This window comes from Trachymyrmex septentrionalis, unplaced genomic scaffold, assembly GCF_001594115.1.
Source record: "Trachymyrmex septentrionalis isolate Tsep2-gDNA-1 unplaced genomic scaffold, Tsep1.0 scaffold87, whole genome shotgun sequence".
In the NCBI taxonomy this organism is placed as follows: Eukaryota; Metazoa; Arthropoda; class Insecta; order Hymenoptera; family Formicidae; genus Trachymyrmex; species Trachymyrmex septentrionalis.
Window position 1 is genome coordinate 3,327,138 of NW_017306059.1, and position 25,438 is coordinate 3,352,575.

Below are 25,438 nucleotides of genomic sequence, written 5' to 3' on the forward strand. Positions count from 1 at the left end.
ATTGCAAGATTACAAATCTACGTAAGTGTGCAAAAAAGACAGTAAGTAGACTTTTATTAATAGAATAATTACAAATTTGTTACTATAATTTTAATTATAAATAATGTATTTAAAAAGATATCAAAATATATCATTACGTATTCCAGAATGCATAACAATTTATGCCATTTTCTGAGAGCGTAAAACGCAATAGAGAAAAGCATTACCAAAACAGGAGCAGCAACAAGCATGCCAGCAAGGCAAAGGATATTTCATAGCAAAAACAGTTACCATCTTCCAGAGATTGATCTTTTGGTAATGGGTCGATATTGGCCGTTGGCAGTGAGTTTGGGATAGAGATGGCATTGGGTTCAGCAGAACCCAAGCTCAACTCACTTGGCTGTTTATTCATTGCTCCGCGAGGATCTCTAGCTGCAGTTGGCATTCCCATTACCGGGCCCATGGCTCCCATACCCATGCCATAGGGGGCTCCATATTGGCCACCCATCGGGCCCATCTGGCCCATCATCGGATGAGCATAGCTAGGCTGTGGTTGATACGACTGCTGACCCATAGATGGCTGCACTGTCATCTACAAACAATGAAAATTAAAATCAGCTAAAATTCATCAATATTTAACATATTGTAATTGATTTCATTTTTAGGTCCTATTAATTACATTTGCATTCTGTTAAATTTAAAACACATTCCTGTACAAAGAATATAAAAATTTAATAATTACCTGCACGATAGCCGGATCGTTGGGGATAGAACTAACATTGTTGACGACTCTGATGTCTTTGATGTCTGATCCGCGAAACAGAATGTACTCATATACTTGATTTTGTGGTGCCACAGGAAGTTGAGTTTCTCGATCTTCCGTACCAAAGGAACGCACTATAAAAGTAACAAATTAGTTATTTCAAACTGTTTCGTAATTAAAGATTCACCATTACAATTTTCTATTAAATTAATTAAATCCTTATTAGATTATTAAATAAGTTTTAATTAAATAGATCTTTATTTGTTTATTAATACTTGAAATAAAATAGATAAAAAAATAAACACCTCTAGTATTCAAATTCTTTATATTAACAGTACTAATATTTAGGTTGCATTCATTTATTGTAGAAAATAAATTTGTGCAGTATCTATTTTTTTTTAATACATTAATCAATATCATGGAAAGAGGAATTTTATATTTGTATGTGTCTTTGATATGAGACTCCAGTAGTACATTTCCAAGAATAATATTTGTTCCTAACTGAAATATTCTCTAAAGTCATTATCTATTCAGCAAAACCAAGGGGACAAGGAGACAAGGACATGTAAACATTCGACAGAAGAAAGAGACAAACATTCCATACAAACGTTATACATACCAAACCTAAATTCAAAATTACATCCTTAGCATTAATATAACGTACTAGCAGATAATCACTTAAATTCTTAAAGTACCCGTAAAGTATTATACGGCGAACTTGTATTTGTTGAATATTAGAATTTTGGAATTGCCAGATTTATCTATTACTGTGGCTGTGGTCAAAGTTTCGCTACAAATGCTTTGAAGCGTTTGATGGAGCAATTAGAAGAAAAAATTTTACAAACTAACCAATTAAAAAACGTTTCAAAGCGTTTGCAACATCGCGTTGACCATATCCTATATATCGATAACCTATTACTAACATCGTGAAAATTTCAACGATTTAGGACGACTCGATTTTCGTCCGGTAACTTCGATGATTGCTAACCGCGAAACCACGACATAATCTCACGTAGATCAAGCGATCCGTAACAGAGTTCCGGCACTCGGCGTTTGCGCCAAATGTGCGGATCAAAACGCGACGCATTGGCGTGATTGATGGATCGTCTCAACGGAAATTAGGGCCAATGGAGCTCCGATATCGACTGTTCGAGAAACATACGTTACAATGGGATTACAGGTCGCCGCGACCCCGGTTGTTTTGCAACGCGCGATGCCGCTGAATCACGGGTGTCGGCGACTTTCTCCAAAAAGATTCTCCATGCATCGGTACGCGACTCGACGACGCGGTCGGCATGAAGCCGGTGGAACGGCATCATCAGACAGTCCGGATGGGACTCTGAATTCGTGCATTTCGGAGCAGCTTTCCGGAGCGGACTTTTTACGGAGTTACGGAGATATGACCTCTACGTTTGTTCGCGACAACGCGAACGTAACGAATCATATAAAGGTTCTCGCGCCCAGTGACACGAAAACAGGGAGGCTCGGCGACGTTGCCACCGGTCACGGGGACTCCAGCCGATCGATCGGGCGAACGATCTCGCGAAGTGGATAACGAGAGAAACGTGGGATACGAGAATCTCGGCGGCGATAGTGGCGGCAGTAGCGGCGGCGGGACAGCACGGTGAATACGGTGCGACGGGAGTCCATCTTGGATTTCCGCCGTACTACTCACCGTTAGCCAAGGCAATCGTGCATTCCTGTGGATCGACGGTGAACAAACGACCCTCATAACGAATATCCGCCTTCGAGATCAAGCTGATCTTCGAGCCCAGCTCTGGCATACCACCGCTCATCTTGACTCTGACTCCGTCGCGCTCCGATCGATGTGATTTTACGGGATTCACGACACCATCTGACGAAATCGTCCAGCTGACAGCAATGGTCGGCGGCGGACTACTTGCCAAGAGTGCCAACGACGCGCGGCGCATGCGCCCGAATGTTCACTCGCGCGCCCTCCAGGCTCCGGGGTTATCCTCAAATAGCGAAAATATTTCCGACGCTTCGCAGGAGTATGTATATAATAAAAGGTATTATTTAATTTGTATGATTACAAATTTTTTTTTAAGGGTACTGATGGACTACAAGGCAGAGAATTTATGGAGATTGGAGAGCTTTTTTAACCAATCGATATATATGTTTGAAAAAATTGTACAATAAATGAGATATATCCATAAATATATCAGGATCCTCTTATGTAACTCTTAACGACAGTGTCGGGCCCAGGAATAATTATTGGTAATTACTGCAATTAGCAACTGTTTCAATTAATCCGATTAGCCTGCAATGGAATAATAATTCAGATACAATGAAAGGAATAAGCAGCAAGGAGTAACAGATTTCAACATATCAGGAACTATAATATTCCGATGTATCCAGTTTCTGATAGGTTAAAATCTGTTACTCCTTATTCTTTTCATTATGCCTGAGTTATATGCCCGTATTCATAGTCAGATCTTGTACTTAAAGCTTCCTTAAATTTACTTTTAGATGCTCAGCAGCCAATGAAATAATTCGTAGAGTATCTAAAGATAAATTTAAGGAAGTCTTAAATATAAGGCCTGACTATGAATATGAGTATTATACCCGTATTCATAGTCCTTCCTTGAAGAATGAGGATTCCTTGTTCCTCATTTCACGTTTCATAAACTTTCCTTGACCAAATAAGAAACCTTATTGGCTTCCTTTTCTCAAAGGAGTTTCCTTGAGGAGGTGCAGTTTTCATAACCAAGCAAACTCCAAATTTATTTTGTCACACCGGTCTTTTTATTTTCGATAGCTTTTTTTCGGAAATAATCTGTTGGCAAAAGTATTTTCTCTTTTTTCGTATAATAAGCATTATGGTGAATTCGACTGGAAGCACTGATGCATATTAAAGCCGCTGTACACTGATTTAATTTTATAAATAGTATAAAAATAAAATGCAAATATCTCGAATTATGAAATACATATTTTACCTAATAGCAATGAAATGTATTGAGTATTTCACGATTTAATCGATTTTTATGTTTATTTATAAACATATATTTACGTTACTTTGTGTATGTATGGTGGTTTTAATGTACATCAGTGCGCACTGAGTGCGTCCAATCGCTATTAATTTTACTTTTGTCCATTATTGTTGCAAAATGCTTAATCACGATTTTATTTAATCAACAATACCTTTATAATCTTTATTATTCGTAATTCACGATATTAGGTTTGCATATATTGTATATTATGACATGCTGCCTTCAGTAGGTTACTAAAATCCCTAAAATATTCCTTCCTTCGAGAAGGTAGACTTGAAATCCATTTATGAAATAAGAAGGCTTTAGAGAATCGAGGAATCCTTCATGAAAGCTTCCTCTATCTTTAAAATAAAGAAGGACTATGAATACGGTTGACTATGAATATGTTGTCCTGCGCACAATAAAAGGAATAAGGAATTGGGAATAAAAAATAAACGATTTTAATCTATCAGAAATCGAAATACATGATTTCTGATAGGTTGAAATCGTGTTTATTCTTTATTCCTAATTCCTTATTCCTTCTATTATGCACATAGCCTTATGTATTCATAGTCAGATCTTATATTTATTACTCAAATGTGTCTCGTAAATATTACACGGCGCAATGGTATTGCATACTTCTATAAAACCGTATTTTCAATCCGTATAGTCAATAATACTCATAATATGTAATTCGTAGGAACATATCATATATTACATATTATACATGGATAATAATAAATCATAAAAATTTATTAATGCCCGTATTCATATAGTCAGGCCTTATATTTAAGGCTTCCTTAAATTGATCTTCAGATGCTCTACGAATTATTTAATATAATAATAAATTATAATATTAATATGACTTTATAAACGATCCAGATCTATATATATTCGAGTTAAATTAACTCTCGTAAAATTATCTTTTAATATTCTTTTAATGATAAAAATAACAGTTAATATTAGTCTACACTACCAATTCTGGCATCAATAAATTCGCACATAAAAAGTCAAGAAATGGAAAAAATAAATAGTAGGTAAGTTAAACCGAGATATTTTGAACAACTATAAATATTCAATAATAATATCGTTATTTAACAGAATATACATAAATGATTTCGTTATTAAAGTTGAGTATAGATATATATATTTTTTATATATAAAGCCCTTTTTTAAATGTACACTAATTTAGTGTAGTGTAATCATAAATATAATATAAATATAATTTAATATGGTAACGTAAATATAATAAAAATATGACATACATGTGAATTTAAATACAAAAATTCCGTATATTATAAACGCAGACGATCGTGCCTATTCAAGTTTAAATGTGTGATAGTGTGATCGTTCATGTCGCAATGTTGGCGAACCTGCGCAGGCCCGCCGACGGCGCCGACTGAAGTCGTTTTCATTGATATTTGGTGTTCTGTTCACTGATATTTTATCTTGCTCTCAGGCCCTCGCAACCGTTCCGAAAAATCAGAATAATCACGGGAGGAATTTTGCAACAGTCACGAGACTAATTCTTCGACAGTCGTCCATCAACGTTCAGCGGACCGTACACTGACTAGCATAACCCTTCACGCATTGCACCTATGTCCAACATGGCGGCGACGTTAGGTCGGATTTGTAAGTCGGGTCTTCTAAAACCGAATTATGGCACGTTGATCGGCCAGGTAAGTAAATAAACGCGAATATCCGACGCTTCCAAATAACTACATGCGTTTCCTTGCGAAAATCCTCGCAGCGTCGTAGCGTTCATGTCAACATACTTGATGTTAACCAATATTGACCCGCGGCCTCGCGTTGAGGACAGAAGACTGTCGGCTGCTAATGTCACTCCTTTCTCGGCGATATCGTTCCCCGTGGAATGTTTTCGCACGTCGGGACACCTGCGAAGAGCCTGAAGGCACGCGACGTCAACGCGATAACGATTTCGACGACACTTCAACAGATGTTATGTAATAGTAAGCGATACCGAGAAAATCCGGGATGCTGCCATGATATCAAACATGCGTTACCAATGCATTGTTCGCGGCCAGTGGCACAAGTGATTGTATATTCGCGAGCGCTGTCACAACAAATTTGTATGCATGAATTTTATCGCCTAATTGTAAACAATTATGCTGTCAATTGTTAGTGTTAAATTAAGATTAAAGAATGTACTTATGCTCAACAGTTAACAATTGATTAAGTATATTCTTTTTTACTTGATTATATCATATTAAGATTTATAAGAATATATATTAATCTTTAACTTGAATAACTATATATTAGATAGACATTATTCGATTTGTATTTGATATACAAAAGATATATCTCTTGTGAATATTTTGTAACAATTATTTTAATGGTATATAAATAAGAAATACATATTTTGTTAAATAATTAAAAGAGATGTATTTTAAAATTTTTTAATAATTGTAGTAAAATCAAATTAATTGTATATGAAGGAAGGAAGAAAATAGAAATATGAAGGATACATATAGAGTAACATTGCAAATAGGTTTGTTCCCATTGTGGGGAATATGTTAAACTTTTTATACCTAAACTTTAAATTTTGTTTTTGCAGACGAGTAATTTTTCTACTATAAAAGAATGGCCTAGGAGTCGAAAAATGGTATGTAAACTTAATTTAGCAAAGAGATATCCCAACCATATTCTTTAATATCAGAATCAATTTTGTGTTCCTTCAAACTGCATGTGTTAGTAAGTTAGAATAGACTATAATTTTACTTTATATTTTCAATATACAATAATGTTATATAATATGTGACAATATTATATAAATTATATTGTAAAAAAAATGATAAAACTTATTTGTAACATTTTTAATTACAGTTATTAACATGCTTAGGAGTAACTGCTGGAGGCATCAGTGCCTTCATCTATGCTTTAGATAGCTCAGTAAGAGCTGGTGAATTGATAGCTCATCCTCCAACGTATAAGTGGGATTTTTATGGATGGTTCAATTCATTAGATCATGCTAGGTAATAATTCTTAAATACTAACAATGAATTATGCATATGTGTTACTGTTGTCATTAATGTAATCTTGTAGCATGCGACGAGGATGGGAGGTCTACAAGAATGTGTGTGCAGCTTGTCACAGTTTGCAATACGTGGCATACCGTCATCTTATTGATGTTACTCATACCGAAGCAGAAGCCAAAGCTCTCGCGGAAGAAGTCATGGTATCATCTTTTATAATATTACTATGAGAAATATCTCCTATGTTTATAATTGTATAAAATATAAAATTTAATATAGTAATAAACTTCAATGTGATACAGGTAGAAGATGGCCCTAACGAAGTAGGAGAGTATTATAAACGTCCAGGAAAATTGTATGATTACGTGCCATCTCCATATCCGAATGAAGAAGCTGCCAGGGCATCGAACAATGGTGCTTATCCACCTGATTTATCTTACATAATAAATGCCAGGCACAATGGAGAGGCAAGTAAATTTTTAATAATATATAGAATTTGTGCAATCAAAAAATTAAATTTTTAATCGATTTCCATTAAAATTTGTGATAAAAATACTTCTATTAGTACTACAATTTAATTAAAAATATATTTTACATATATTTCAGAACTACGTTTTTTCTTTGCTAACTGGATATTGTGATGCACCAGCTGGTATAACTTTAAGAGAAGGACAATACTTCAATCCATATTTTCCAGGTGGTGCCATTGGTATGGCACAGGTGAGTTATTTATATTTTTTTTATATTGAAACCGATACAATTAGCGACTGAACTTGGTACACCCATTAATAATAATAAAAATAATAAATCAATTCTATTCCTTCGTATAGGCTATTTATAACGAAGTCTTAGAATATGAAGATGGTACTCCAGCAACTGCTTCTCAAGTATCAAAAGATATTACCACATTCCTAATGTGGACTGCCAATCATGAATTTGATGAACGAAAACAAATGACTATTAAGGTGAACTGAATATCACTGCGAATTTTATTTTACTTTATCATTTTATCTAATTATTTTAATGTTAATTATTTATAGGGTCTTGGAATACTTACAATTCTCTTTGTTACTGCATACTACTTTAAGCGACAAAAGTGGTCGACTATAAAGAGTACAAAACTAATGTTTGTTCCCAAAAAATATCGTTAGCCACTTGAATTGACGCCGTGATGTTAGCTTTTGTGCTGGTATCAGAATGTAGTTTCGCAATTTAAACAATGTATCCGGCAAGTTGTGGCTCCTCTCTGAAGATTTAAACGTATTCATATATTTGACGAACTGTCAATTTGTCATCACTACCAAAATTTATTAAATTAAACATTGTACATAGTTATACCAAATGGAGTCATCGTCTGATTTAAATAAATTGTTAAACATAAGTAATGTCCACTCCCTTGATGAGACATGATTTATTTACAATCTTAAGCAACTCACAAAATGATAGAATATTTATGGACACAATATTTAAGTCTACAAGACAAAAAGGATATATATTTTAACTGACTGAATATATCATTCTTATTTATGATTGGTAAGTTTTTAATTTTTATTATGTGATTATGCAATATTTTTTTTGCACAAATTATTTCAATTAAAAGTTTTTCATCCAACTCATTTTCAAAGATTAAGGATAAAATATCTGCAAAAGTCTGAATATGTTACGAAGTCATTTAATTTCAATAAAGCAACGATTTATTCAAAAGTTAAAAAAAAGTCGTTAACATATGGGTAAAAAACATAGGAAACGCTTCTAAGGAAATCACTTTATTCTCCTTAAGCTTGTTTTCGTCCACATGGAGCTATAACTTGTTATTCTTTTAATAGGATGATTTATAAATTACACTATTATATTATCGATAGTGTAATACTGAAATGCAAAGCGGATAAAGAGGTATATATAATTTTCGTTCGGGTAATTAGAAAATATTTATACAATCAAACGTGGAGATATTTCAAAATCTACTTTGGTGGAACTTTAGATATAAAACATCCTTTCGATTAATTGAATAATGTAAATCTTGAGATGACATTGTAATAACAATTATTTTCTTCCTGGAACATATTTACTTAAACATCATCAATCATTAATAGACTGCATATAATTCGATTTTCAGCAACCATCCATGAATTTATAGTTGTGTGATTGCACTAAAGATTAAAATAAACTGATTTTATTATAATACGCAACCTGTACTTTACAAAGTAATGTTAGGAATTAGATATGATTCGGAGAATTATAACAAAATTAATATTCACATAATACATCAATCATGAAGCTTTTGGGTCAAACAGTAAGCATTATTTATCTGCATACTTTATAATCCTGTTGTTTTAATAATCAAATACACATTGGTAAGTAGTATACTTTCAATATGTCTAAATATGATATCGACTAAAAGATCTCACCATTCACACGATGCTTCATACATTGATGTACTTTACCATGCAGCATTGTATATATTGTTCGCTATATTACGAGATATTACAAATCAAATTTACGCATGCTTCGATTACAAAGCGACGTCTCCTCATCAATTACGAAACGCAATTCGTTTAGCGTGAAAGAGAGAGAGGCCGTTTTTTTAAGGACATAATTTCTCAGACATGTACGTTATTTCATTGTAAATCGCTTGTTTACAACAGTATATGCAGCACGGAAAAGTAAAATAGACATACAGATTTACGATGGTCCAAAATTCATAAATTTTCTACCGCAGCATTGAGTGAGAGAGACACCTCTGCAAGAGATGAAATGGCACTTGCGCGCAAACAGAAGAGAAAAAAAAAATTCTTATAACGAAAAAGAAATCTTATAACGGCAATACCAGACGTTACACTCTTCTTCTCTCATTAAAAAACTTTAAAGGCATAAGTTATTCTTACTGATTATTCATTTTTATTACATAGACTGTGTCTCCAGTTTTTTAAGATTCAAAATATGGATTTTTTCCGCTTTACATTGTACTAGCTTGAAAAGCTGGAGTAAAGTTTTCTTAAATCAATTCGCATCCTTGTTGGATTATCTCATGCGCGAATATGATGTAGTTATATGCAATGAAATCGGGGTTCCAGGAAAATACTACTTTTAGTGAAAAATTCCGACAAAGAACCAGCTGTGCTTGACAAATGCATTTTTATCATTTTTTTCTATCTAATCTATACATGAACTCGATACACTCATTCAACTTTCCAAGCTATTACCTCCTTTCTTTCACAAAGCTGTTTTTTTTCGTGTTTTTTTTATTTCTTTTTTAACATATATTTTCAGCGGGCACCCTTTTAATATTATTTGGTACCTTTATTAAATCTCGCCTCATGCTATTGCAAAAAGGAAGATATCTCTGTTTATACGGTTAGGCTAAAAAGTGCTGCCTTCCGGAGGCTGAGAAAGTTTCATATTTTCCTTCAACGTCATCAAACGACGGAGTTCTTGAAGAACTGTTTTAATTGTGTACTCTCGTTGCCATTTTGCAAGGACCGGAACGCTGCGATTATCCACCTTGTATGAAAATTTCATATTCTAAGTACATATGTTCTTTGTCTTAATATAAATGTACACTGCAATTTTGTATACTTACAGCTCCAGTGGCACTGTTAATGCAATTCATATTGATTCTGCTTAAAAATCTTACATTAGGGGCATCGTCTGGATATCTTTGACCACAGTCAATTTTCAAACTATACATCCTATTTTCATATGGTGTCTAAAAGATATGACATATTAATTACATATTTCAAAAAATATTTCAAAAAATTAAACTTTAATATTTTTGTAGTATCATATTTTGATGCAATTAATTCCTACAGTTATATTTTTGTTCCAATACATGAATATTTTAACAATATAATATATACAAATGTTATTAATACTCAAACTTTTATAAAAATTGTTTTATAACTTTTATAACAATTATTCATTTAAGCGTCACGGAAATTTTATCTGATATTGATGTAAGAAAAGTCAAAAATGCATATATTTAACATAAGTATATCGCAATGTAGATTATTTGTATTTAAATTTTCTTGAAAGCAAATTTATATCCTATAAAAAGTAACATAAAAAGATGATACAGATTCGTGTTAGCGCAACGATGACAACACTACACTAGTAAAAGATATCTTACCCTAGGTGGTCCAATTATCATACCAGTCCAATGCGTGAGGGTCATGTCATCGTCGTTTTCCAGGCCCCAACTGATTGTGCCATCACCCACACCTTTCTGGCCCTGTTCCAGCTCCTCTAGGAGTCGAAAGTTTCGGGGCATAACTGAAACAGGATTTGAAGGGTAATGTATGGCTTGGTATAAGAGCAATCAATTTGTAAATTGTAGTCAGACATATACCGTCAATATTGAAAATCTATCTATATATAATGTAAATTAGATTTTAAGAATTAATAGTGTATTGGTATTTTTCAGCAAAAGACAGTGTCACTTCATCTTTGTTTATCATTGGCAAATAATAATGCACTTTCTACAATAAACTATTACCTAAGCTTTAAATCTTAAACTGTAAGAAATTCATCAATAGTTGATTATTCTTCTAACATTTGACTGTGATTAGTCAATTTCTTACAGCTTCAGACTTAAGCTTAGGTAATGACTTATTGTAGAAAGCTCATAAAGAGTAATGATTCATTGTATCTGTGTCTCTTGTAAACCATCCTATATTAGAATATGGCTGTAATTAACACTGATTTGACCTTGAGCCTCATCTCTATATTTGGTTTATAAGCTAGAAATTAAGAAATTATAAAGAGAGTCTCTGAAATCCTTGAATTCTATCCTAAATAATACAATCTCCAAGAAATATCTTAATCACAGATCTTTCTTATGGCCTAACTTCTTACATTCTGAAGACATTTTCATTTCCCAGAATATCCCTCAGAGAAGTATTGTATGGAATAACATACTTGATCATAAATATAAAATATCCTCAAATTACTCCTTCAAAAGAATACTAGCAATAATAAAATCAAAGGAAAATAATATATTAAATTGTCATACAAATAAATATTGTATACCCGAAAGGCACAGGTATAATACTTATTATTTGTCAACATAACTTTAACTTATTTTTCGTTAGATATAAAACGTTTACGTCAATTTTTCAGAGTGCTTTATACTTATAGTCAAGTGTATAATCTAATAAATATATAATCTTATATCATCATATCATTCGTTAAATCTAGATTCTAAATAAATAAACTTAAAGATCGCAATTCTATTTTTAAAGACAAGATTTGTCGCGTTGCATATATGTTATAGCGTTGGATTTATTAACATAATAATTATAATACGATCATAACAGCTGAAACGTACCCGCGCGATATTCGCGCCGATACAGGTTATGGGCACGAGGGTAGGATTTGAGCATGGTTAACCTTTTCGCCGTTGCGATTTTCGAGTCATCGGGAGTTCCGAGAAGAGTGCGCGATACCGCGGGAGGATAATACCGACTCACGACGGATGTCTACCGTCTCGATGACTCGTTACACGAGAAATACGAGCGGCTCGCGGTATCCTTGCCATCCTGTCAATTCACATAGCACGAGAGTGCCGGGTCCGACAATCGTCGCATCGTCCCACCTCGGGGGTCTCATTATCCGATTAAAAGGGAGAGAAACGAGGAGGAGAATCTATCCGGATGTTTACAGGCCGTTCAAATCAAATAACTCACCTACACCGCTGTTGGGCACCGCCATGATCTCGTATTTCTGGCGAGGAACTGTATTTTTTTTCCCCCTAAAGTACAGCGGGGCGAACGTGCACCGTACGCGGGCGAGTCACTCACGTGAGCTTGGCGCGGTCTTTTTAACTGCGGCGCGAGCTTCTCATCACCCGTCGGACGTTCAGCGATAATCCGGCGCGCTGCGACCAAAGGGAAGCGTGTGTGCGCCGTGTCGGCCGTGTCCACCCGATAAACGAAAATACACTCCGCTCCGCGAGAGAATTCAGCCAACCTCCGCTCCGCGCTCCGCTCCGCGCGAGAGATCGCCCGTTTTCTCCACGGACTAGTCGCTCTCTAGATCACGTCCGTCGCGTTCGTTGTTCGTGGGTGAATCGCACGCGCCTCGCCACCGGAGGAGCGTTCTACTTTACGGCCTTTACGCCCGCGACCGATTACGAAATCATTTCATCCTTGTTGCTTACCGAATGTTGAACAAGGATAAAGAATTCTCGTGAGTGCTGTAAGCGCCAAAGTGGATTAACGCATCCCAGATTTGACGATTTGCGTCGCTCCATTCGTAGTTCTACCACTGACGAAGACAGTTCTATCGTCTAGTCTACAGTCTACACTTTCTTCACTTCTCGCTTTCACTGCCGTCTGAATCACGCGACATTAAATGCGACAGGAGATCCACTAAAATCTGTTATTGACTGGTTAGATTCATTAGAAATTTACTCTAAATTTTATAAGCTAATATGAAACTGTCATTAGAAATTTTCCGTCAATCAGCAACTTACTTCTACAAATTTTAAAAATCAATATTCACAAGTTTCTTTAGAAAACGTATATATATATATATATATTTTTTTTTTTTTTAAACAAAAGGTAAATCTAGGCTGATTATCATAATAATTAAATCCGATTTTGATATTTTTTTCATATATAATTATTTCTATTGTGCATCAGTTCGTTTCATTGAAAAAGTTTCAATTTATCATTCAATAAATATTTTCAACAATTAATTAGGTTCGTGAAATTATTCAATAACGACAAAGTAATCTCTATATTTTATCGAGAACTTACTTCAGAGGAATGAATTCTCATTTGAATGTAGGGCACATATTTTCCCGAGACAAATAATAAAATGAAATGTTTCGTAACATCTAAGTCGTAATAATAATAAAGCAATAGCTATTCGCCTTCATTCCATCTTCTTTTATTCCTCAAAGAAAAGAAATTGTATTTTCAAACTTCGGCGCGCCTAATCATATGGCGGAACGTTATGGCGGAGTTGCAAACGAGAATCGCAATAGCGAGACATCGATTGGTCGAACGCGAGGCAGTGCTGGCAGTATTGGCGGTGCCCCGCGAAGGTGACGAAGAGTAACGAAGAGCGAATCGGTTTGCGGGAGGGCAGCGTGCGGTGTGCGGTAGTGCGGTGTGTATCGGCGCCGTTGGTGGCCGTTGGTTGCCGGCCGGTCGCGCGCAAGAGCAACTAGCAAGAACAGAGTAGCGGAGAAGCGGAGCAGTCGTGAGCGGCGCGAGCGCAGGTGAAGGTGGTTCTCTTCTCTCATCCCCTCCGATAATGAACGGCGCGCGATAGCTGTCAGTTCGCGTTCCGTGGGTGCATCTCGTCGAGCGTCGTGCGCGCGCGATGCGCCGTGTGGCCGTCGGTTTCGTGCTCGCGGTAAAGACGCGCTGTACGACGACGGACAATCACTAGCCTACCCCACAATCGACATTCCCGGAGTCCTGGGTCTCGTACGCGTCCAGCGTCGCCGTGGATTACCCGCGGGGTGGCACGGCCGTGAAGAGACGGAGGAGACACGCGGTGGAAGAGGAGCAGAGGACAACGCGAGGAACGGTGAGTATATAACCGATAACGGTTTTATCGTGTTTGTGTTTTGATTCCGCGGCTGGTGCGGAGGTACTCGGTTCTTTATCGTCGATGACGTCGTCGTCGTCGTTGTTGTCGCAAATGTCGCGATTGCGAAAGGAGGAACGCCGGCTTTCCAATGACTCCAGCTTCCCGGAAGAACCATCATCATAATAAACAAACGTAAATACGCCATTGACCCTTCGCTCGGCACGAGGTCCGAACGAGTCTCCGGATTTCGTCCTTCGTGCCCGCCGGAACTGTTCAATTCCCGACGAATTGTCGACCCTCGGACGAGCGACGCGAAGGCGAAGTACGGTAAATCGGTGGTACTCTCTCCATTAGGCGACGTCGGATCTGTTGTTTTCGATCGCGAACAAGAGAGAGAAAGGTAGAGGGAGGGGGGAGGAGAGAGAGAGAGAGAGAGAGAGACAGCGTCTCGCTTGCATGGGGGCGTTACATTTATACGCGATGGGGGACGTTCCTGACATTGATCGTTGTTACTATCACGTTATTACCACACTTGCAAATGATAACGAATAAGTGCGATCGGTTTCGTGATAAAGTAATGAGATTTTTTTAATATCTTGAACGGACGTTCGTACAAAACACCTTGAGATGTTTCTGCTAATGCTAATTAGCAGTTCTGCTAATAATAGTTTTATTTTCATCTTGATTCAATTGACTCTCTATTATTTTTCTCTGGTTTCTAAAAATTAGAAAAAGGATGAAGAGTAAAAATTAAACTAAGGTTAAAGTTAATTTACAGTGATAGAAATAGACGTGAGATGTCCTTGGTATTGTTATCCGTACAACGTTTGGCAGATGTCATTATTGACTATCTCTCGATAAAGAAACCCCCATTAAACGTGATAATTATCGAAAGTGGCGGAAAGGAGCGAAAAAAAAAAAGAGAAGAGAAGAAGACTATTTCGAGAAAATTGAAAATGATTACTTTGCACAAAGTAAAATATTTAGTTAACAGCTTTTTACATCAGCAGCTGTCTTAAAAAGAAACCTCCATTAAAGGCGATAATTACCGAGACCGTGGTGGAAAGAACCCAAAAGGCACGTAATGCAAAGATGTACAAAAATTATTCCGAAAAAATTGAAGATGATTACTTTACGTAATATTTTTATTTGAAAATATTTAGCTAATAAATGTTTAATCGAGCAGTTATCTTAAAATAAAGTCTTAAAATTTTTTTTTAACTACCTGATTCGATGATGCATAAAAATATTCTTTAAATAATATCAAGAACATCAGAAACGTGCTCATCCTTTATATTAGGTTGCTATTGATATTGATGTCATTGCATAGCAACACGATTGGCTGTTATTGCATCGATTATTAGCCATTGATCAGTGCATTCACGTGATCGTTAAAATTATGAAGAATCTACAATCGTCAATTCTCGTTTGTATGTTTTGACCATACCTGTGTGTTCGCTGTAACTATTAGTAACTCGTGGAAAATGAGGGAAGGACCCTTTCGAAGCAGGCTTTGTTTTCCTATCAGAAGGGCGTAACCGGCTAATCGCATCCGAAGGAGAAGCCCTCCTCGAGGAAGGATTGTTTTATCCTCTACATTATGTGTCTGAGACCGACATGGCTTTCTTGCGTTAACCGTAATTTATGTGCATTCGAATTTGGCCGATAGTTTACGGAGCACTTAATCGCGTAAATGGAAGAGTATTGTAAGTGTCGATATTTTATTAACTTTTTAAGCCTAAATTTGCATTTTATACCGCTGACAAATATATAAGAAATAAGGTAACGCAAGATAGAATTTAAATCTCGTCGAAATATATACCTCGAAATAAAATAGCATCCTCTTATCTATATGCTCGCCGCATTACCACGCGACATATACATATGTGTGATTTATTGTTATTATTTCAGTTATATCTAACTTTGACGTAGTTGAGCTTTTTCTTATATATACTTAATTGATGTATAATTATTATTTAGAAAAGAATGTAGAATATTAAAAATCTGAAAAAAATCTGGACTTTAAAATATAGAATTTATTATTTGAAACACTCAGTTCGTTTCTTTAATACATTCTGTCTGTATATAGTTGCAATACACACAACATTAAATGAAACAATTAAAAATGTAGCATAGTCTTTTTCAAATCTGACAGTACACAGAGAAAAATACGTATTGCAGTCAAATATTAAATATCTACTGTTGTTTTAAGTATTTCAAAACTTCCCACATTCAAAAATTTATTATAAATTTATCATAAGCATCAAATTTATTCGAAACATATTTTGAATCGCGATTATAGTAATATTTAATACTTTAATCAAGATTATTAAATTAAAACAAATTCGACTTGGTTATCATATATAGTCATTTTTTCAATAAAATTTTATAATATTCTTTAAAACATAAATTCTTGTTTTAAGTGCATTATAATGAAATTTTTTTAAAATATGTAATAAATATATTTTAAACTTATTATTAAGAAAATAATTTTTGTTAAAGATAATTGTTAGTTAAAAGAAAAAAAGTAAATTGAGTAATCACTTTTTTTAATAATAAAATGATATTTTTCTGTGTATATTAGCGAAATATAATATTACTTGAGAAAAATAATTGAAATAGAAGATAGTAAATACATATTTTTGGTGCAAGGAAAAAATTGTAATGGATTTAATAGAAATATTTATTTAAAGGACGTCTTTAAAAAATATTATTAAAGTATTTTGTTAAATATAAAAAAGGCAAATAGTATTTATTATTTTTACATTTACTTGAAATATTTATTAGACATTTCGAAATTTCATTGTTATATAACTTCTTCTATTTTTTAATTTTCTTAATAGATATACTTTTAAAACGGAAAATAGTAAAAAACAAAATAAAAAATAGGACATGCTTCATAGATACACAGAAGTATAGATGTAATTTGTTTTTCTACGAGCATGTTTTAAAATAAATTTACTTATCATTGATTACCTATTTGTAACATAAAAATATTAATAAAATAATATAATGAGTGCAGTTTCTGTGGATTCCGAATCATTTGTTGGGACGTATCCCAAGAGCACAACATGTTGTTCTGTTTTATTTTATCAATATATTATTTTTTATTTTATATTGTTAAGAAATAGAAAATAGTAAATAAAGAATAGAAAATAAAAGAATTTATTTAACCAGGAGTAGTAAAATGTCAAATAAATATTTTTGTTTTAAGTAAATGTTAATGTAAATAATAAATACTATTTGGCCTTTTTATATATTTACTACGCAAAATACTTATTTCAAACAGTATTTTTATTTTATACATTCATTTTTTAAATAAATATTTCTATTGATTTTATTTTAATTTTTCCCAGCACTGATTATTACACCAGCATTATTATCTCTATATCCATTTCTATCAATGTGAATTAACTTTAATCTCAATTTAATTTATTTTTTTATCTTCCTCTAATTTTAACAATTGAAAACAGGAGTAAATTAAACCAAGATTAAAACTAAGCATCTACACTGATAGTAATGGACATTATATTACAAACATCAATAGTTTTTTTTTTTAATTTGATACAATACTTGATATAATATGCGATATTTGTTTTTATTACAATCAGATTCTTATCGATGTCAAGATACTTTCATATAATCTCAACGTCATTTCGATAATTCATTCGTCGTTGACAAATGTAGCTAGACAGAGCTGAAACTGTCGTTGGACATTGGATGTCCTAATCGGCCCTCCAGATGCACGGGCGAGAATTGAATGTAACAAGCGCTCGATCGAGGCCGGCTTAAATGCAGGTCTGATTTAAGTTTAACCACGGAGCCCTTACGGTCGATTGGCCGACCGCGCGCGCGGCCAACCTCGGCTTAACCTTTAAATCACGTTGGCGGCGAGTTCTCGCTTCCATCGGAAATTGCACGCGTCACTGTGCATCCTTGTGGGATAAATATCGCTTGCAAGAGAGAGATAAAGAAGGAAAGTGAGAGGGGCAGGGGAGGGGGGGGAGAAAGAGGAGGTCCGGTGAGAAATTGGCGACCGCGAATTGGCCGCTTGATAGAAGCTGCGTTTCACACGAAACAGTACAACAACTTCCTTAACATGTTAAATGCCGTACAAACTTCTTGATCTTAATCTCAAACGATCTTCAATTACTTGGATCCAATTAATTGAACTTGATTAACTTCGCGAAAGTCGGAAGATCGCACGCTCGATACATGCAATTTGCACTCGTTATTTTTTAATTGCTTTTCTTTACGCTTCTAACTTCTAATTTACATGTACAGAATTTACATTTTATGAGATACATTTTATGAGATATGTTCAGATTTGCTGATAATTTTAATAGTAACCTACGAGATTTTGTATACTGATGTATTATTATGTAGAATTATGTGCTATTGCTGCTTGAAGCATTATCAATCATTTCTTCTGCACGAAGAGTGCATCTTTTTACTTTAATCCTTTATTCTATTTGACGTTATGGCAATCGGGACTGGCAATCATTATTGCGTAAAATGTTCGTACGATAGTATTAAATATATAGTGCTCTTTCTATGGTTCGAGTGCTCCTCCATACATATTGGATCTCTTTTTCTCTTCTTTTCGATATGAGCTTTATTTTTTTTCCCCGTGAACGCGTGCATGATCGTTTTGGTGAGCATACTTCATGTGTGTTGCCGTAACAGTTGAATGGCTATTCCAATATTTTACATCGCATATCGTTCGTTATTATAGATACTTAAAGGCGTCATAAATAACGTCTTGCGCGCAGCTGAAATATTTTTCTATAAAATATACTCGATTCTCGCCCTGCACACAAATTAGATATTATTCATTCAGCGACATTCAATAACGATGTCTCTTAGAATTCCATACGCATTAACGATGAAATTCTACTTGCTTCTCAATGAATTCGTGTCGTCTGTCCTGTGGCGGATGTTAATTACCCGCTCAGCGCGTCTAAAGCGACTTTTGTATTGGTAGTCTGAAACGTTATTAGTATTGGTAGTGAAATCGTGTATGTTTATTTCTCGGCTTATTTGTATATAGCGGTAAATTGACTTTGTGCCGAGTCGTTGCCAGGGATGCCATTTTAGAGACGCTTATGGCATATTATATTATATGAAGGGAAAAGGTAAGCGGTGGCATCGGCCAATGCTACGTCACGCAACTAACACTAAAGTTCCACCAATGTAAATAATCTTGCTAAGAATTAGAAAAAGATAAATACTAATAATAAATGGATTCGAGATTAAAGTTAATCTTAAATCGATGGAACTGGTCTCGAGCCTATATTCGTTTACGCTCACGCTTCGTAGAAGAACGCTGACAATGCTGACGTACAATTTGCTGTCTCCTTTCTCAAGCTACAGCAACAGGATCTCGACATTCTCAAGCAATCTCGAATTGTTGAATTGGCAATGCGACAGCGTTATTGTCTAATCTATTTTCCTACAAGCCTTTAACATATTAATATTTCTATAAAATAATTAAAAAATTACTCTCAGTTTAATAATATTTAAATACTGACTACTGAAAAAATTATAATTTTAGTCTTTTTATTTTTGTTACATTTATTTTCTATTTATACAACACACATATTGTTACTCAACAGAAACCAGGGTGAAGATGGTAATCACTTTTGTTAGGAGAGAAAAAGTCATTATGATCTATTAAAAATATTACAGTTGATACACACACACACACACACACGCGCGCGCACACGCACACGCACACGCACATAGAGTAGAAGATAATTTAAAGCTACTGTTCCATTCATTATTACTTCAGGTTGTGCCATCAAAAGAAAAAACACATAAAAATTGCAGCGGACACTATCGTGAGGTATCTCTGGCGTCGTCCGTTGTCAGAAACGAGACAATAAAAATTCTTACATAATATTAAGTTAATGTTTCCATGTATATTTTTATTAAAATAACACTTTCAATTGATAAAATTAAATCAGCTTATAAAATGTGCCGAAATCTTCTTTTGTTTCATTAATTAATATCTAAAGAACCGTACATTTGCAAATATTATACAGGATGTCCGGATAAAGACAGGGATAGAAACAACGCTTAAGGGTAGTAGATTCCTGAAATCATTGTTGCTGGTTTTCCTCGGTCGACGAGTTCATCGCCACGTATGGCGATCAGCGTGTCGCATTAACGATCGTAAGCTTTTACCATGCCCGCACATACCTTGCTATGCAACGCGACTGTTATCATTTTATATCCGATATCATTGCATCGTCGTGGAACATTAATCAAGGGGTTGCGCGATGTAGAGATAAATTTGTTTCGTGCTCGAGACCGCGCGCAGCAATGAAAAGGAAAAGGATTAAACGAAACGTCGTTTCGATTTGTATTTATGCAGATAATATTTCTGATTTTTTGAAAACCTTTTTGCAAAGGAAACACGATGAATAATCTGGCAATGTTTAAACATTATTTGCTAGGTCCATATCGTATTTCATTGCAGACAGAATAGTTTTTAAAAAATTATACAGTACACTATAGAGAACGTTATATCAAGTTATATGAAATTTATGACAAATTATTTATACAGTTTTGAGCAAGGGAATATTTTCAATTATAAATGGCTATTCTTTTTATGTAGTTCTTTTTCATTTATATGGATATCCATTTATAATTTTTAAATCCGTTTATACATTTATTTTACACATTTCACATTTTATAAACGAATGTATTTCCGCAAGTTCAAATTTTGATTCTAGTAATATGTCTATATAAATATATGAAAATATTAGCGTTTAATTTTTTAAGTTTATTTACTGTAATGTATTATTTATTTTTAGAAGTTAAAATTAAAGTTAAAATTAAGTTTCTTCGACCGTACAATTGAATGAAAAGGGAACCTCCTTATATAGAGTGACGTTCGAAATGAAATACACCAAAACAGCTGCTTGCTGACGCATGAATGGCTGCCTTATAAACCTGACGTTTTATGGAAACGAGTTTTATTTACGCTCGACGACGGAAAATGAAATATCTTCTCCTCACGTCGCGTCTTTCACTTGCACTTTCGTCACGCGTCTGGCAAGATGCATGCGGTTACCATATATCGCTCACATCAGTCGCATATATTTTATGAATACATTAAATTATAATAAATCACGTTACAATTCTAACTATCCGACTGTGAAATGTCTTGGCGACTTCTATCTTGGCGTTATTCTTCACCGTACCCGCGATTTGACGCCACATTAGCATTTACGATATCTGAGACCCGCTATAGCGAAAAATTCCTGCCGCCTGGAACAGTGTTTTCTTCAATCTTTTTTCTCGTAGTCCATTCTAAATTCCATTTCGTGTTCTCTCGCTTTGTTTTTATATCTTATAATCCACACATCTACTACATAGTTATTTTACGTGACTGTTACTTGTAATGCATTCTTTTCTATGCTCTTAATCAGTTGTGTTGAGAAAAGATTCTATCGTAGGTTATAAATATTCTTATCTACACGAAAGAAACGATTTTGCCAAAATATGTAAAAATTTGCTAGATATAGATCTGAAAATAATTTTGTTGAATAAAATTATGCAGGTTCAAACATTATGAGCACACACACACAATGCTGCAAAACGTTTTAACATCAATTAATTCGAGCGCCCATTAAAATAATTTCTACAGAATTATTTTGATGATAACAAAATTATTTTTAGACCTATATCTAGTTCAATCTTTAGATACTTCGGCAAAACTGTTCTTTCCATCTATTGTATATATTCTCATTCATGATTCATACAGCTATTAATTAGCGGGATCAAGTGGCCCACTTAGGAAGTGACTTCATAAAACGGAATTCTGTAGCTTGTTGAGGGAAACAGCCTCATATTAGAAATCCTTCTAAAGTCTATCATAATTAATTCCAGAAATATCACACTCGTGCTGTGATTCGTTTGGTATCTCGCGATAACTGTTCGTCCGCAAATTCCGTGTACTATTTGCATGTTGCAATTTTAGACGGAAACTTTTATCAGAGGAAGAAAGGGATATCCTGTATACGCGCATTCACGTGCTTGTAGAGTCCATACTTCCTTTGATAGTCGATGCCGACTATAACGAGATAATAGATAAGTATCCCGCAGGGCTGTATTATTAGCACGCTGTCGCTTCAATCCTGATAGTCCCATTGGGTTCTATTAATATCCCGCGATTGAAACAACTAATATTGTCGTGTGACTTTCAAGGTGAAAGGCGTAGAACGGTTGCCCTTTTATTTTCGCGAAGGGTATTGATTAAATTTTAATATGTATAAACAAAAAAAGGAGATATTTTTCCCCATAAACGAAAACGTATAACGGTTAAAATATTGCGTAAAAAATATCGCAAATTTTGTTACTATTTCTTGTTCTGAAAATTTCCCCCCCCCCTCTCTCTCTCTCTTTTTCTCTGACATTTATCTCTAATTTCTTTTATTTATACAAAATAATTAATTATATATTTGCCGTTACTCTTATTGCATTTTAAAATTGGAAATATTATTGCAGATTCGTATCGTTATACAGATTAAATTGATTATTTGAAAACGTTACATTACATATTCGTAATTAGAACTTTAATATGCAATGATAGAATCTCAAATAGCTGCTCTGCAAATTATGCACAATAAAATCATTTGTTGAATGCGTGATAACTGTTTATCTTTTTTTTAAGTTAAGTCTTTTTTTCTTTATACATAAATTTTTAGCTGCAATAAAAGTCGCGTAAAACGAAATAATTACGCAAGCGCAGATTGTCAAGCTGTAAATTTCTCTCTCTCTCTCTCTCTCTCTCTCTCTCTCTCTTTCCTTTGAATTTTTCGTTATTTAAAATCGCAGAAAATCACGGTTACTGAACCGACGCGACAACGTACAGAATTAAGATTCTTCTCTCGTTCTGATGCGATTCTCCTTTACGAGGCTCTGTCAAAAGTTCGCAGTTTCTGCACCTCGGAAGACAGTGGGATCCGACCGCTTGTCCAACTACTTTTATTCTCTTACTTGAATAGGTGTTGTTCTTTATTTTTTTATGTTCTTCGTTGAGACATAGTGGATGCCAACGTAGATTCTCACGAGAAAATCGTAGTCACATAAGTACCACTATGTTCTTCTTTCCCATAGAACAAAATTATTTCTTATTACACAACGGAGAATTCGGATGAGGAAAGAGAGTAGATTCTTTTAAAAAAATTCGGATTATAAGAGAGATGTGGCGGAATAGATATTTGCTTAAAATCACAACATTGATTAAAAGACGAAGAAAATAGATTTCTTTTTTAAGATTAATTAAATTATTTAGGATTGTAATTGTTGAACAGTAATACACAACACATAATTTTTAATGTATATAATTAATAGAGAAATTACTACGATTAAGTAATTTATTAAAATAATTATAATATCAGGATAAGTATATACATTTTTGGGCTAATAATTTCCTTTAAATAATCTTTCACGGATGATAATTTGTCTTTTTAGAAGAGTATTAATAATTTACACGACTCTTCTAGAAATATAATAAATTATGATATAAACGTTTTTATAGATAGAGAGTAATAAAGTCTTGATATTAGAAAAAACACTTTTAATTAAAGTATTTTGATTAAATTAAAGAAAATAGCTGTTAAGCCTTGTTTATTGATTTTAAAGCAGAGGTTTCGACGATGTAGGTGTAACGTTTGAATATATCTGGGTGTATACACGAGAGAGAGAGAGAGAAAAGCGTATATAGGGGGTGCTCCTGGTTAATTCTGCAACCCTAGAAGTGGGGAATGATTCTATCTGGTTTGCCGGCGAACTCATGGCGCCATGATATCTGTATACTATACGTGCTGGTCCGTCCCCTCGTTAATGATTCAGCGCTAATGCTAACACATTCGATCAGCGCTGACGTGAAAATCATGCACACAGTCACGTCAGGAGCTTGGCTAAACGTCGAGGCTTTTATTTTGCGATTAACATGAATATTAACTTGTTAAGCCGGTAATTCTATATCGTCCATTGTTTTTAATGCTTTAAATAAAGCATTGACCTGAAACGGACGTCATTACGCGACATATTATACCGATTTTAATGCTAAAATCTTTTCCACTAATTAATGGACATAACTTTTTCTTTTATCATTTTGGTAAATCTTCGTTTTTGTACTCCACACTTAGAAATATAAAAATTATTTGAATATTTTTTAAAAATTATTAATAACACTACAATTAATTTAGTCTTCCGGAGCAAAATAATAAAAATGTGTAGTAATTCAAATTTTTTTAATGTTCTCTATCCGCAAAATTAAATTATTTTTATTAAAATATACTTAATAATCTTTTCTATATAAATTATGTCACTTGAGTTTTTTGAAATTAATTTATGCTTTTTAATTAATATAAATTATATTAAGTCAAACACAGACCTTGCATGATTAATATAATACTGTCAATATCAAATATACTGATAATATTATTGATCGTGTATAGTTAAGATAAATGAATTGATGTAGAATATTGACGGTGATTCGGATTTCTTGATTCTTGAGTATCAGTATTGCTTTGTGGTAGAGAATATTCTTTACTACTGATGTTCAGAATCGATGCGAAGAATCGAGAATTTCGAGTCACCACCATTCTATATAAATCAATTCATCAATGTTGCAAACCATACGATCAATAATATTGTAAATATTTAACACTGATAGTATTACAGACGCCAGTAACTATGTTATACATTTTGACGTTACTTCTGAAGATAATTCATTATTTATTTTTCTTAGTAAACCGTATAAGTACAAGTCTAGCTTTCTACTCTAGATAATTTTGATAAAATATTTTATATATTTGTAATAATGTTTCAAAAATATATAAAAATATAAAATGGAATATATATTTCTTTTCAAAGGGCTACAGATTTGGGGAAAATTTTTGTTACGTAAATTTACTTTACGTAACATAATTTCCTGCATTATAAAAGAATGAAAGAAGACGAAGATCTACGATGTTATCTAAAAAGTGTATCCCTCTTCGGATGGTTTGCTCCCATCTTAAACGACGTTGAAAGCCTTGTGATCTTATTTCGGTGCTTTACGACTTCAAAGTGGTTAATGACCCAATTTGGCGAATACTCCATGGTCCATTGTCACGTGGACCATTACTTTAAGAAAAATAGTATTTATTTATATT

General features: G+C 34.1%; 4 protein-coding genes across 6 annotated transcripts in view; 2 read left to right on the forward strand and 2 right to left on the reverse strand.

Moving 5' to 3' along the window:
- The window catches only part of LOC108755479 (protein LSM14 homolog A), a 5,114-nt gene extending 2,359 nt beyond the window's left edge, over positions 1-2,755 (reverse strand). Inside the window, exons 1-3 of one of the 2 annotated variants that reach the window (XM_018498508.1) lie at positions 2,418-2,755; positions 722-876; positions 271-571 (exon numbers count right to left, since the gene is read on the reverse strand). In XM_018498508.1, the coding sequence (XP_018354010.1) occupies positions 271-571; positions 722-876; positions 2,418-2,673 (712 nt within the window). In that variant the 5' untranslated portion in view covers positions 2,674-2,755. The remainder of the gene's footprint in view (positions 1-270; positions 572-721; positions 877-2,417) is intronic. The other variant, XM_018498509.1, reaches the window with a different exon arrangement.
- A 2,340-nt stretch (positions 2,756-5,095) lies between these two features.
- On the forward strand, positions 5,096-8,106 carry LOC108755272 (cytochrome c1, heme protein, mitochondrial). The gene is made up of 8 exons (XM_018498189.1): positions 5,096-5,411; positions 6,308-6,355; positions 6,577-6,725; positions 6,796-6,928; positions 7,028-7,192; positions 7,332-7,445; positions 7,556-7,690; positions 7,766-8,106. The coding sequence occupies exons 1-8, from the start codon at positions 5,331-5,333 to the stop codon at positions 7,874-7,876; spliced, it is 936 nt and encodes a 311-aa protein (XP_018353691.1). The 5' UTR covers positions 5,096-5,330; the 3' UTR covers positions 7,877-8,106.
- Positions 8,107-9,028: 922 nt separating this feature from the next.
- Positions 9,029-12,769, reverse strand: LOC108755495 (ubiquitin-conjugating enzyme E2 variant 2). The gene is made up of 4 exons (XM_018498527.1): positions 12,407-12,769; positions 10,852-10,994; positions 10,306-10,431; positions 9,029-10,226 (listed from the first exon to the last, which is right to left on the reverse strand). The coding sequence occupies exons 1-4, from the start codon at positions 12,429-12,431 to the stop codon at positions 10,086-10,088; spliced, it is 435 nt and encodes a 144-aa protein (XP_018354029.1). The 5' UTR covers positions 12,432-12,769; the 3' UTR covers positions 9,029-10,085.
- Positions 12,770-13,875: 1,106 nt separating this feature from the next.
- The window catches only part of LOC108755465 (tyrosine-protein kinase Src64B), a 45,086-nt gene continuing 33,523 nt past the window's right edge, over positions 13,876-25,438 (forward strand). The window contains exon 1 of one of the 2 annotated variants that reach the window (XM_018498481.1): positions 13,876-14,261. The gene's annotated coding sequence lies outside the window, so the exon portion shown is untranslated. The remainder of the gene's footprint in view (positions 14,262-25,438) is intronic. The other variant, XM_018498480.1, reaches the window with a different exon arrangement.